The sequence below is a fragment of the Nicotiana sylvestris genome, chromosome 3, assembly GCF_000393655.2.
Source record: "Nicotiana sylvestris chromosome 3, ASM39365v2, whole genome shotgun sequence".
NCBI lineage: Eukaryota > Viridiplantae > Streptophyta > Magnoliopsida > Solanales > Solanaceae > Nicotiana > Nicotiana sylvestris.
This window is the reverse complement of record NC_091059.1, coordinates 123,176,285-123,192,033: the sequence shown is the minus strand read 5'-3', so window position 1 is coordinate 123,192,033 and position 15,749 is coordinate 123,176,285. Positions and strand designations below refer to the sequence as shown.

The following is a 15,749-nucleotide window of genomic DNA, read 5'->3' as shown; positions in this document are numbered from 1 at the left end:
TATATAAGAAAAGCAATTGAAAAAGAAAACGCTAAAATGGGTAGGCTTTTACTTATATTCAAATTGTAAATGGCCATATCATCCTAAATGTTTCTTAAATTTGGTTTCGGAGCCACATTCATCGTTCTCTAGCTTCCTGCAATGGTTAACCTTCCCTCTTCCCCAACCTCCAATTTGTTTTTGTCATGCTTTAAATATTCAATCATAGGTGTATGAGTGAGATAGGGGTGAGGAAGAGTTGGTTAGGATATAAGTTGTCTCCTTACATGATTTTATACTCCATACCATATCGAACAATTCACACTTTATGAGTTACTTTTAGAGCTGTGTTAGATAAGAAGTTCATTTTCTAAATATATACATATAGGGGTTGTTTGGTTGGGAACTAGTTATTCCTCGATTATAATAGGGATTCTAATATGGAGATTTAATAATGACAAAATTATTCAATCGATATAATTTTATTAGTACAAGTTTGGTTCATTAAACTAAAAATGAGATATATGGAGAACAACTTAAAATATGTCATTGGTCTATATTAAATAAGTTGGGATAATTAAATTTTTATTTTTAATTTTAACTTTAGATTTTTTAGAGGCCTTTGAGGGAAGAGCCTTGGAGAAGGACATCTTTAGTATTGTAGTATTTTATCTTGAGATTAGTTAATCTCGAAATTATTATCTAACCTTTAAGGTGGAATAAAATAATACGACAATTGTGCGATAAATTAATCAAACGCAGGATAATACAATTAAATGTGGATAAAATAATCTCAAAGCTAATCTCAAAATTATTATCTCTTATCCCACCAGCCAAACAATCACACAGCCTTATAGTTTCAGGACTATCGGAGTTGAAAATTCCTGATTAGTTTGAAAGCAGCCAGTGGGATTATTAACCGAGCTGCTTGATTAAATCGTGACTTTGTATATGTCTACATATTCAAGAGTATTAATTATGAAAGTTGGAACCAAAGCAATGTACAGATTATATAAGCAAAGATCTCCATAAAAGGCCCATTTTTGGGTTTTGGCTATTTGAGTGACAAATCAATAGTAGGTTCTCTTTTAAAGCAAATTGCCTTACCACTCTTTCTTCGTGTTGGACAATTGAGACCACAAAATAAGAGGGGTGGAGTAGTTGACTCATGTTGTTTGACACTTCAAAATCAAATTTGCCGGAAGTGGCACTTTGACGTGTTCGGCCAAAAAATTTCAGAAAAATAAATTATTTTAAAAGTGAAAGTGTTTGGTAGTTAAAGAAGAAAAGAAGTAGACGTCTTTGACTTTGAGTGATAGTAAAAGTTAATTTTTTGAGAATAAGATGGTTGTTTTCAATTTTTTACGACAAAGATACTCTTATGAAAAGTTAAAATTTACCGAATTATCCTAACAATATTGATAGTAAATATTTTAAATTATTTATCTACTAGACAATATACTAATTATAGAGTGAATCTTTACATATTTTTTTCGTAACTTAACGCTCAAAAATAATTCTAAAAAAGTTTGAACAAAACTACTTTCGCAGTACTAACGAAAGTGTATCTCAAAAAAATTTAACCAGACAGAAACTACTACATCAGAAAGTATTCTTTCTGGAACTTAATTTGACAAAAAATAAATTTCAATGATCAGTTCCTTAATTCCATTCAGATTTGATTTACAAAATGCTACGGGAAGTCGAATTGGAAATGTTAACTTAACTTCACAACATTTGGTATTTTGCTAGAATTTTTCAGATCTAGCTATTTGGTAGTGTGGCGTGCGCTCTGTAACATTGCTTGTTTAACGTTAAATTCAGCATAAATTAATACTGTCCCCCTTATTGAAATAGAAAGAAGTCAAAAGTGTCTAGTACGAGAGTCCAACACAAAGGGCCCATGACATATATATCTGTACAAGAAATGCATGATGCTCTTTTAACGTTTCGACCAGCCATTAGGTCCTTCGTTTAGGCGAAGAATAAGCTATTCTACAACACAAAGGGCCCAAAGCATGCTTCTTCAGTTTTGTTTCAACGACGACCATTTAATTTATTCCTAAAGCACTTCACTTAAGGCACCGTGGCAATTATATAATTGTATGGGTCCAAATTTGACCGACCTCAACCTATGATGAGTACGACAAACGACCAAGTACCTTCGAATCGGCGTCCCGAGGGAGACGACCATAAGGCGAAAGAAGGAGACGGCCTTAAGGCGAAAGAAGAAACTATACGAACCTTGTAGAAGTGTAAACCCATTAGGGGACATTAAGAATATTCCGTCGAATATTTTTATATTTTATTTCTTACAATTCAGAAGGGCTTCTCGCTAGTATATAAGGGGGAAAAGGACCTTATAACAAGGGGGCGATATTCGGGGAAACTTATCAATCTTAAACAAAAAGGAAGCCTTGCAACTCTCTTCTCTTCACTTATTATTATTCTAGAGATTATTACCTTCAGCTACGATTTACCCCTTCATCTTTGATTGATTTGTCCAAAAAGGTTTTAACGTCTTTTGAGTCAAACAATTTGTCGCCGTCTGTGGGGATTTCTATAGCTGAAACCATAGTTCTCATCTAGATTCCTGAAAGTGATAGTTACTTTTCTTCAAACTTCATATAAACCAACAATGGCGGGAAAGGAAGCGAGGCTAAAGGCGGTAGAAGATGTCTCGAATAATCTCCTGAACTCCCTGAACGAAGCCGGCAGAGAAGACAATGAGAATGCAACACCAAGCGTTACACCGAAGGGGGAGGTCTCACCTCTTCCACACGGGGATCTAACGATCTTACGCGAAAGAGGAACCTCAACATCCACGACGGGGGAAGCCCCGCCAGCAGTCAAAAGGCTACTAGAAGAATGGCTAACGAGTGCTTTGAGCAACATGCTCGAGAAACCCACTCAAGGAGATGTCGAAGATGTGCCACCTACTGAAATTGCAGTTGCCACCGATGATCCAAGCGCTACACGAACAGGTAACCCCCGCACTGTTACTAATGCAGGTGACGATGCACTCATGGCCATCTTAAAGAAAATGGAAGAGATGGAAAATGAGAATAAAACACTCAGCGACCAAATGAAGGAGCATCAGGAAAGGGTTGATAAAATACCGGGCGCTCCGAAATATTACCAAAATGCGACGTGGGCCGATTCGTCGAATAGCCATACAGCGAAGCGGCTGCCCCTCATCCTATTCCAAAAACCTTCAAGATGCCTCCATACTTGAAAATATACTACGGGACCACGGACCCAGAGGATCGCCTGATTCATTATGTTATTGCGGTAAAGGGAAATGATCTGTCAAAAGAACAAGTACCGTTTGTATTGTTAAAAAAGTTCGACGAGACTTTGATGAGGGGAGCATTGACATGGTACTCCTAGCTACCAGCGCGATCGATATTGACGTTCGAAGAGATGGCGGATAAATTCGCCACCGCCCATGTAGGAGCAAAGAAGGTCGAGGCTAGGTTCAATGATATCTTCGTCGTCAGGCAAATGACGGGCGAGGGACTTCGGGATTTCCTGGCCTGATTCAACAGAGTAAGGATGAGTCTACCGAACGTGTCAGAAGGGATGGCAGTAGCAGCCTTTCAAAATGGGTTAAACAGGAATGGATCAAAGGCGACCAAAAAACTACTCAGTAGACTCATGAAATACCCCCACCACATGGGAAGAAATCCACAATGCCTATTGCACCGAGCTAAGGGCAGACAAGGATGACCTGAACGGGCCGCTTCAGTGATTAACATCAATCCAAACCAAGACAAGGAGAGATCAACGTAACGATGGGTGAAGAGATAAACCACCATATTTCAATCGAGAAAGACATCAGCCCTATATCCGTACATCCAACCTGCCCCCTCCGCGACACGCGAACGTCATGCCACCACACACGGCACCCCTCCGAAATGAAAGAGGTATGCCTCCACTACTATCTGCTCATAATTTTTGTGTTTCCCCTTCAGAAATAGTGTACGCATTGGAGAAACTGGGCACGAAGGTGCAGTGGCCGCAAAAGATGAAATCGGATCCAAGCACCAGGAGGTCGAACGTCCTCTGTGAATTCCACCAAGAAAGATGACACAAGACCGAAGATTGCATAGGTTTGCGAAAAAAAGTAGTTAGGATGTTGAACAAGGGGTACCTGAAAGAACTGCTAAGCGATAAGGGAAGGGCCAACTTCGCTCGAGGGCATGACCCATCTCAAGGACCTCCAAAACCACCATCACCAGTGCGTACCATACAAATGATCATTGGTGCGGCGATGATACGGTAATCGACCATGTGAAGTTTACTACTACGCACTAACTCAAACGGACAGTCGCCCACGAACGGTATGATAACCTCGAAGATAGTATCATCTTCGATAAGTCAGATACTGACGGTTTGTCTTTCCCTCACTATGATGCTTTGGTTATAACTTTGCGCATCGCTGACACCAATGTAAAAAGAATCATGGTGGATAACGGAAGCGGCGCGTGTATTGTTCACCCACGAGTACTCATGTAAATGAGGCTCGAGGATAAAATAATACTGCGTTGCATAACACTAACGGGTTTTAACAATGCAGTAGAGCGGACATCCGGAGAAATGGTGCTACCTATCATAGCAGGAGGGGTCACCCTGGAAACAACATTCCACGTCATGAATCAGGAAATGGCCTACACGCCATCATAGGGCGACCATGGATACACGCCATGCGAGCCATCCCCTCAAGCTTCTATCAAGTGATCAAATTTCCCACCCCATGGGGGATATTCAACATCCGAGGTGAGCCATGTACCGCCCAAGAATACTACCGGATCACCCAAGATTGCACACACACCAAGCATCTAAAAGGGGAAAGCGCAGAAGCATAGCAGCCAGCCATGTCGGGCACCAAACCCGACATACAAGTAGAGGCCATCAAAGATCTTGACATTGTAGAAGCTTGTAGAGAAACCGTAGAGGATCTTGATCCCGTCCAGTTAGATAACACTGACTGCACCAAAAAGGCTTATGTTGGACACAACCTCTCGGAACCAAGTGAGTATAGTGAGTTTTTAACTGATAACGCCAATTTGTTTGCTTTTTCCCTCAGATATGCCAGGAATCCCAAGGGAGATCGCCACACACAAGCTAAATGTCGATCCACTTTATCCTAAGGTACGAAAAATGAGTAGGAAGTTCAATGCCGCAATCAATGAGGCGGTCAACGAAGAAGTTGATATCACTCGCCAACGGATCCATCAGAGAATTGAAATACCCCCAATGGGTCGCCAATGTGGTCATGGTCAAAAAGAAGAACGGGAAGTGGTGAATGTGTGTCGACTTCACCGATTTGAACAAAGCATGCCCGAAGGACTCTTTCCCGTTACCCCACATTGACCAACTTATCGATGCAACGGCGGGGCACGAAATGCTGAGCTTCTTGGATGCATACTCCGGTTATAACCAAATTCTAATGGCTGAAGAAGATCAAGAAAAGACCACTTTCATCACTCATCGAGGTACATACTGTTATAAGGTGATGCCGTTTGGGCTAAAGAATGCAGGGGCCACGTATCAAAGGTTAGTCACCAAAATGTTCAAAGAACAACTTGGTAAGACATTGGAGGTTTACATCGATGACATGCTAGTAAAGTTGGCAAAGAAAGAAAATCACATTGGTCATCTGAGGGAAGCCTTCGAAATACTAAGGCAGTATGAAATGAAACTAAATCCCGAAAAGTACGCCTTCGGCGTGACTTCTGGGAAGTTCCTCTGTTTCCTAGTGTCACAAAGGGGAATTGAGGTCAACCTGGACCAAATCAAGGCCATCGACGCAATACTGGAAATACTGACCAGCAAAAAGCAGGTGCAGAAATTGACAGGACGAATAGCCGCCCTATCAAGGTTCATTTCACGATCCTTAGATAGATGCCATAAATTCTTTAATGTATTAAGGAAAGACCATGGGTTGCAATGGAATGAGGAATGTATCGACGCCCTGAGAAAGCTGAAAACGTATCTATCCTCACCACCACTGCTCGTCAAAGCGGACCCATGTGAATGCCTACTTGTGTACCTAGCGGTTTCCAAAGTTGCGGTAAGCGCGGTCTTGGTCCGTGAAAATAAAGGTACGCAATCCCCGATTTACTATATCAGCAAAACTTTAATTGATGCCGAGATGAAGTACCCTCACCTCAAAAAATTAGCTCTTGCACTAGTCATAGCTTCACGGAAGCTTAGATCGTATTTTCAATGTCACCCCATAAAAGTGGTGACAACCTTCCCTCTAAGGGGTATCCTAACCCGAACTATCGGGTAGACTAGCCAAATGGGCCATAAAACTAAAAGAGCACGACATAACATACCAACCGCGAACTGCCATCAAGTCGCAGGTGCTCGCAGATTTCATCAGTGATTTCAGCACGAAAATATTGCCCGAGGTGGAACAGGAAGCACTCCGCACTTCTACACATACCAACCTTTGGGTCCTCTACATCGATGGTGCCTATAATGCCTCGGGACTGGGACTGGGACTCGTCCTCGAGGTCCCTACAGGAGAAGTAATTCGCCAGTCCATACGATGCCCCGAGATGACTAACAACAAGGCCGAGTATGAAGCTGTGATTGCAGGTTTAAAGTTAGCCCTCAAATATGGCGCTCGACGACTCATCCTCCACTGTGACTCTCAACACGTGGTGAATCAGGTCACCGGGACTTTCCAAATCAAGGAGCAGAGGCTACAAAGATACCAGTTAGAAATCCACAACCTACTGCTAGAATTCGATGAATGCTACCTCGACCAAATACCCAGGGCGCAAAATATCAAATCGGACGACCTCGCTAAATTAGCCGCGACCACCAGGAATATCAACAAAGAAAACGTGGTCACCCTCCTTCATTCCGCAATTGACCACGTCGAGGTCATTCTATAAACTTAACTTGGGACTGGCGTAACCGCTTTGTAGCCTATTTGCAGGATGGAACGCTCCAGCAAGACAAAAAAGAAGCCAAAAAACTTCGGGTGCAGGCAGCCCGGTACAGCCTAGTAAACGGTGATCTCTACAAAAGAATGTTTGGCGGCCCCCTAGCCAAATGTCTTGGGCCACATCAAACAAGGCGAGTACTGGAAGAAGTACACGAAAGGCACTGCAGCGCTCACACAGGCAACTGCGCCCTCGTCCGAGTCCTCGTTCGCGCCGAGTACTACTGGCCCACCATGAAAAAGGAAGCCGCGGACTATGTCAGGAGATGTGAACAACGTCAAAAGTGCGCCCCTATGATACATCAAGCAGGGAAACTCCTTCATTCCGTCACTTCGCCATGGCCATTCATAAAGTGGGGGATGGACATAGTCGGCCCCCTCCCAGCAAGATGAGGTAAGGTACGCTTCCTTTTGGTTTTAGCTGACTACTTCTCTAAATGGGTGGAAGCAGGTGCATACACTCAGATACGTAAGTAGGAGGTCATCACCTTCATATGGAAAAATATTATATGCCGTTTTGGCATCCCCAAAGAGATCAGCTGCGACAACGAACCTCAGTTTGTTAGAAAAAAAATGATTGAGCTTTTCGAAAAGTGGCACATCAAACGAATACTCTCCACTCCATACCACCCTGCCGCCAATAGTCAAGCCGAATCCTCCAACAAAGTAATAGTAAACATATTGAAAAAGAAGCTTGAGGAAGCTAAAGGGCCATGGGTTAAACTACTACCGGAAGTATTATGGGCATACCGCACTACGCCAAAAAATGAGCACAGGAGAAACACCATATTCACTGGTCTACGGGACCGACACAGTTATACCCATCGAGGTCGGGGAGCCCAGTTTGAGATACTCCAACGAGGGCGGAACAAGCAACGACGAAAGTAGGCTACAAGATCTGGATGAAGTTGAAGAACGAAGAGATATGGCCCACATAAGAATGGTAGCCCAAAAGCAGCAAGTAGAAAGATACTACAACAAGAGAGCCAATGTGCGACCACTAAAAGTTAGCGACTACGTCCTCAAGGACAAAACACAAGCGTCAGAAGACCCTAATGAGGGAAATTGGGAACAAACTGGGACGGACCACACAAAATCATAGCAGCAGCAAACAAAGGAGTGTTCCAGCTAGAAACAATGGAGGGAAAACTACTCCAAAATAATTGGAACGTCGCCCATCTCAAGTATTTCCACTTCTAAAAAAGGCGTCACCTAAGTCACACTCTTTTTTCCTCACCCGAGTTTTGTCCCAATCAGGTTTTCCCGAGGAGGTTTTTAACGAGGCGATAAGGGGGCTGACTTAAGAGGCAATATGTTGTTCATTACCTCGACGCGTCGATATGACCCCCGGATCGAAGTAATGAAGGGACTACATATAGATAACCAAATCTCCATTGTATTTACGAAATCAAATCTCCATTATCTATACAGAAGCAAATCTCCATTGCATTTACGGAATCAAATCTCCATAGTATTTACGGAATCAAATCTCCATTGTATATGTAGAACTAGATCTCCACTAGTCGACATGTGACGTTCTCCTACGGGAATATGATCAAATCTCCAAAAACATAAGTTTGACCTCGTTCGAACTATGACGGGATTCTACTTCGACGACAGTTCGAAGCAACATCCCAACGTCCAAGGCTGTCGATGACAATATAAGTTCGACCTCGTTCGAACTACGATGGGATTCTACTTCGACGACAGTTCGAAGCAACATCCCAACGGCCAAGTCCGTCGACCACAATATAAGTTCGACCTTGTTCGAACTATGACAGGATTCTACTTCGACGACAGTTCGAAGCAACATCCCAATGGCCAAGGCCGTCGACGATAATATAAGTTCGACCTCGTTCGAACTACGACGTGATTCTACTTCGACGACAGTTGGGACGATAGGACGAAGTAACATCCCAACAGCCAAGGGCATTAACAATATCATGTGTGCAATAAATGCAAGAAAAAATAAGTCGACAAAAGTAAATTCTACATTACAGCAAAATATCATTTACATTTGCCCCTACAAACAGGCTCAAGTATGACCCGTGCAAAAATCCCTAAACAAAAGCAAATACAAACTAAGACTACACATCATCCCTAACGGGGTAAGCGTCTTTATACCACGAATCTGAGGCAAGGTGATTCGCATCATCAGAGTTGATGTCATCCCCGTCAGGTTTGAGGGGGTCTTACCCGCATGACTCACGAGCTGCACGAGCTTCGGCGTGCACAGCCTGAACCTCCGCCTCAATAGCCCTTCCCTAGGTGTGAAAAACCTTATACACATCAAGCCGAGCCTCCGCATGGACCCATAACTCGTATAAACGATGGGGCACAACCGGATCGGCTGAGACGCGAGATGTAGAAGGCTGAGAATGTCGACGCGCATCCTCTGCCCTCAGCGAGGTAACACACCCTTTGAGCCCTGCCACCCGACGACCAGAGGCTTCCTTCTCCTCAGTCAACTCTGACCTAGAAATACGGAGGGCAACTTCCAAAGATACTGATTCAGAACTAGCTGCCTCCAGCTTATCAGCGCTAACGTTCAGCTTGCCCTTAAGCCCCTCAATCTCCGCTACCTTAGCACTCAACCCAACGGTCAAGTCGGCTACCTTCGCCTGTAAGTCGGCATTCTCAGCCGTTACCCCCTGCTCAACTCGAGCTCGTCCTCCTTCGCCTTAAGGGAGACCTCCAACTCACTGTTACGGGCGATGACTTTCATGAGCTCCTCGTCCCTCTCCCTCAATTCCTCTATCTTGTGCTCCAACTGGTCCTCCCGCTGCTTGAGCCCCTCACGAAACACCTGAAACTCAGGGTCTTGATGATAAATATCGGACATCGACCGATGCTTAGCACGATACTGCTGATACTTGGACGACATCTTCTCATAAAGGCCCATCCTTTTTCTCTCTCAACGCTCTTTCTCAATCTCCAGGACAAGGGTCTGACAAAAAGGGGAGGGCAGAAGTTAGTAACAAAATACAGAACGACGATTACCGCATAAATCCAACGACAAAAAGAGAAGGAAAGGCACCTACCTGCAGGGCCATACCAGCGACCTTCTGAGATAACTCTACGTTGCTCATCGGCCCAAGCATCTCACTTTCAGGAGTGGCACATAGAGGAGATAGGGTTGATGCCACATGCTCGTTGTTCAGTAGCAAGTTGTAGTTCTCCGGAACGACCACATGACGGTCATATCCGTTCATCCTAACCTCCACATGGGTATGGCGACCCAAAAACTCATCGACATCCTCTGGGTCGATATTCGAACCCGAGCCGCTACGCTCAACACGATGCCCTCCAACGTTAGACGACGCCCCACCCTCAACGGAGCGCACTGAACCATCTCCTGGGCCAACTCCTTCCTCTTGAGGAGATCTCCCCGACAAAATGGCATCAGCCATGAATACGGGCACAAGTGTTGTCCGGGACGCCCTACTACCATCAGCGTCTGTAGCTACGCCCTTTCCTAGCTCCAGCCTCCTTTTTTAGTCGACAAAGGCTCATCCCAGTTAGAAGATTCATCCAAAAGACGTGAGGCCGGTACCGAAGAAGCCTCTTCCCTCACGGCCACAACTCGAGACGGATCTCCTAATTGAGTAGGTTAAGGACAACCCTCCCGGACAGACTCACTCAAGACAAGCAACATATCTGCAGTAGCAACGACTTGTCTAAAGGCGGGGACCAGCGCCCTCCTCCTGGAAGCTCCTCGACCTGTCATCACAAAGGGTCGCACCATTAAGCAAGGTTGCATGGCCAACGAAGTAGTGAGTAAGACATTTACATTTTAGGGCCATTACATTGCATGAAGGCGGGCCAAGTTCGAGTTTCTGCTACGTGATGTAACAGGTGGGCTAGCCAATCCTTGATACCCGCAATGGGGCGAGGCGGACGGCCCATAGCTGCAAAACGGCAAGCGAATAAAATTTACAGTGAATAAAGAAGAGAGGGGAACATAACGAATGACAACACTTATGAGTCCCATTCCACCGCTTCGGGAGTCTGGCGGAGTCAGAAACGACATGTTTGGTCTTGACAAAGAAGTACTTGTGCCAAAACTTGCGGCTTGCCCGGTCATCTGTTCCAACTACTAGCCCTTTCGTACCACGAAGCCTCAAATACACCATGGTACCCCTAAGAAAGCAAGGTGTGAACATGTGCAAAATGTGGTGGATAGAAACGCTACACTCCGCCAACTCTGCATACTTAGTCAATAGCAGAAGCACCTTGAGCATGTATGGCAAAAGTTGTGCTGGGCAAACTTGGTAAAATCTACAAAATTTTTCTGCTAAGGGGAAGAGAGGAAAAGTATAGTCGATCATAAAAGGGTACTCATAGAAAGCACAGTACCCAGATCTGTGGACGTCTACATAATCCCTCCCCACTAGAACCATTTCTACATGAGCACGAATGTCATACTTTATACGAAAAGCATCAATATGGACCTGCTCCGTCTCAGAAAAGACGGGGTTCGGGGTGGGAGGTGGATCTTTGAGGAAGTCACTCCGGGATAAGGGGTGCCTGGTAGTAGCTCCTCCACCGTAGGAGGGCTGTCACTCTCCCCTACCACCACATCTCTGCTGTCACAAAGAGGCACCGTTGATGATGGGGTGGCTTCAGGAACCTCTTCGCGAGAACGACGAGACCTCGGCATAATATCGTTTGAAGGAGTATCAACACAAAAGTAGGAAGGAAAAAGAAGCTTCAGATGGTGAATGAAAGAAGAACATAAGGATAATAGAGCAAATAAGAAAGAACGAAAGAGGTCTTCAAGAGAGGAATGGCTAAAGTTTTTCAAAATTCAAATCCTTCACCTATTTATAGGATTGGGAGGCGACAGAATCGAGGCGACTGGCCTCAAAGCAGTGCAAGAATCGAAGCACCAAGCCGTCAGTCCCCGCCTCGAAAACCTGCGTAATGATGACGCACGTAAAGCTGACATCACTTCCCGGAGAAGTGCACCACACGATGTTTTGCTGAACATTATGACCAACTCCCATTGGCCATGTCATAACGTTCCCACATGTCAAATTTCTCCAAAAGAATGCACGCAGTCCGCTCATCGAGGACGCATCCGGCCGCGACCCCGACAAGCGGAGGCACTAATTGTATGGGTCCAAATTTGACCGACCTCAACCTATGATGAGTACCACAAACGACCAAGTACCTTCGAAAAAGCGTCCCGAGGGAGACGACCTTAAGGCGAAAGAAGAAACTATACGACCCTTGTAGAAGCGTAAATCCATTAGGGGACATTAAGAATATTCCGTCGAATATTCTTTATATTTTATTTCTTACAATTGAGAAGGGCTTCTCGCTAATATATAAGGGAGAAAAATGACCTTGTAACGGGGGCGATATTCGGGGAAACTTATCAATCTTAAACAAAAAGGAAGCTTTGCAACTCTCTTCTCTTCACTTATTATTATTCTAGAGATTATTATCTCCAGCTACGATTTATCCCTTCATCTTTAATTGATTTGTCCAAAAGAATTTTAACATCTTTTGAGTCAAACAATAATGCCAAAGACTATCACAACCTTAAACCTCAATATAAAATATGTACACAATATGCATCTTATTTAACACATTCATAATGCATGAAATTAAGTTTTGGAATGTACAGTACTATTACAGCAACCACGGTCAGAATGCAGTCAACATATTTCTCCCCATTTATTTTATACCATTCTGTCCCAAAAGGTAATCTGACCACCGTCGAAAAATTATATTGTATACACAAGTAAAATATTGAACACACTTTATCAGAATTTTTTTTCATTTCTTTTAAATTTGAACACCTTTGAAAAAATTCTTTTAACTTCGCCGCTAATATAAGCTACTTATACTACATAAATACATCACATAAAAATTACAAAATTATAAGTAAAAGTTTATGTCAACTTCGTCCCAAACTGCAGCTGCTTTCCAATGGTGTATCTGTGGCAGGAAAACAGTAACTAAACTCAACTGCCGCCATGGCCATGCACCTGCAAAGCTGTTGCACTCCCATATCTACCTAAACCTTAATTTCCCCATTTGCATAGTTTATTACCATTTATACCCTCCTTCCTGTTTCTTAATTCTCCTCAATACTCCCTCTACTGCAATATCAAATGCATCTTTAATGCCATTTATACCCCCATTGGGTTTAGCATAAACTATCTTCGGTATATTCTCTATCACTTTTTCCCTCATCGACTTTACCTGTTCTTTGCTGAATTTTTCAAGAACTGCTTTAATGGATGACCCACTTTTTACCTCATACCGATCTATAAAAACCGAGTAACTCTCTGGTTCTTCGGGCAAAAACCACTCGTACTGGTAATAAGCCGTTCTCTTCCAGAAAAAGACCGGAATTGAACCGGCCACCATGCAGTCGAAAATAGACCGCCGAGTGAAACTGTCACCTCTAGGCTGTAAGCAGAAATCCGAGTCGAGAAAAGTTTCTAGAATTTCAGAAGTGCCATTGGAGCATTTCGACCCAGCACAGTCCAAAACTCGACACGAGTCCGACTCGCTGTAACAATGACTCAGTAATAAACCTCGAAAATCATTTTTTATAAGTCCACGTGTCGCCCCAACAAAGCAGAAGAGAGTTTTTCTTTCACGCGAACGGACAAAGTTCTGCCACTGGGTGATGTCATTAGCGGTGCTGGGGTGGAATCCGGTGGGATAAGGCACACCAATATCGAAATAGTCCCAAGGGTTTTTCTCGATTAGAAGGCGCGTGATGTTACGCATTCCCGGCATGTATATACAGCTAGAACCCCAATCTTTATCTTTCGATCGGCGGAAATCCCATGAGATGCGGCCCATGGATATGAAGTGATCCCAACCGTTTTTACGCTTCATATAGGTTTGATTCTGGACCCAGATGAGCATCAGCTCGCAATGCATATCACGATCTTTTGCACTGGAGTTCTTCTTAAACAAGTACTTTCCCACCGCTAGTCCAGCGTATAACGGGATGTAGAAAGCCGTAGCAGATTCCGGCTCCATAGTCCTGCACCGATAGTTTACCATACGGTTATGGTAAATTAGCTCCAATGCAAACTGGTCCGTCCAATGCCACGACCCGATAAGGCTTTCCGGAACAACTTTCGAAAGTCCGGTGGCTCTGCCGCCAAAACCGTCGTTCGACAGCGCTTCGCATGGCGAAATCCATGGGTTTAATTCGTGGCAATTTTGTATTAACTCCGCGTTGAATAACTGAGGGAGGTCGTAGACATATACTTTACCTAAAGGACACAAGTTAGTAATAGTATCAACTTCGGTGATGGTTAAAATAGCGGCGGCGGAAGATGTAGTGGGGAGGGTGAAGGGAGGGGGGATATGGTGGGGGTGGGAAGTTATGTAAATGGAGAACGGGAGGGAGCGGACATTGAGGAGGAGGAGAATTTGAAGGAGGAGGATGGTAAGAATAAGCCATGTACGGGGATTGTGAAAGGAGAGCAAGGGTTGAAGGAAGTAAATTAAGCTTTTGCGATCAGGAATATCAGGAGTTTTGGGTTTTAAAGGAGAGTTATGGAAATAAGGAAGCATGACAATAGTAAACAGGGGTATTGTTCCGGCGAATTTGGCCGGAAAATTTCCAAGTGAAAGTTAAGGTTGTTTGATAGACGGCGAAGACGGTGGAAAATGGTAGAGATATAAGGGGAAAAAGAGAAGAAAGCGAGGAGAGATTTTAATCAAAATCGAATGGTGTTGTGTTTTGGCTTTTCCCTTATTCCAAGGAACATGTGTCCCTAAATATAAGCTTTAAACGGCTTCTAGTAGCCAAATCGACGCCTCTGGTACCAACTATACACATACGTGTCACTTTGTATTTGATAATTACAGTAAACTCAATTTCCTTACCATATTCATTTTGTTAAGGCAAAGATTTAGGGTCTGTTTGGAAAGCCATAAGGTAATTGGAATTGGTGTAATTACTAGGGTGATAATTATACAACTTAATAATTATATAGTTGTGTAATTACGATAACTTGATTATTTATCATAGTATAATTACAGTGTAATTACAAGTTTACTATTTGGTTGCACAAGTATAATTACACAATTAGATAAAAATTTAAATAAAGTCATTATCAAAACTTATAAGTTAATATAATAAATATATGCCTATAAATTTTTATAAGTATAAATGATATTATATTTTGTATTTAAGATGTATATTTTTCGTGAATATACATTAATTAGTAATCATATATTTATAACTAATATTGTAAAAATAATTATTATATATATTCTAAATAAATAATATTTAATTTAGGTACTTACAAAACTAAAAACATCTGTTTTGTAAAATATCATGGAATTCATGTTTGATAAAATAAATTAGTATTTATAAATATAATGTCATAACATTATTCAAATGAACAACATGCAATATGAGTCAATACTACTAAAACAAGTAAATTGGAACTAGAGTATACATAGGTCGGGTTGGTTCGGATTTTACGATTACCAAACCAACCCAATTGTGTTGGGTTATTAAATCTAAAGACCAAACCAAACCAATAAAACTCGGATTTTTCAATCTCGATTTTTCTCGTGTTTTCTCGGATTTTCGGGTTATTTGGATTTTTGGGTTCTTTTCCGGTAAAATCTTCGTAGAACAATACATATAATTTGTGCTCAAAATATTCCTTTAATCCTAGTAAGATACAACTATATAAAGTATTTTCCAAGAAAATAATACAAAACATGAGATGTGTCATGGCATTATCTTAAAATATTCAACAATAAAGACAATAAAATTATGTAATATAGATATTGCTAATTAAAAAATCATAATAAA

General features: G+C 42.7%; 1 protein-coding gene across 1 annotated transcript; it reads right to left on the bottom strand.

Moving 5' to 3' along the window:
* Nucleotides 1-12,613: 12,613 nt before the first annotated feature.
* LOC104236894 (xyloglucan galactosyltransferase XLT2-like) lies at nucleotides 12,614-14,665 on the bottom strand. Its single transcript, XM_009790946.2, has one exon. The coding sequence runs from the start codon at nucleotides 14,489-14,491 to the stop codon at nucleotides 12,998-13,000; it is 1,494 nt and encodes a 497-aa protein (XP_009789248.1). The 5' UTR covers nucleotides 14,492-14,665; the 3' UTR covers nucleotides 12,614-12,997.
* Nucleotides 14,666-15,749: the final 1,084 nt, after the last annotated feature.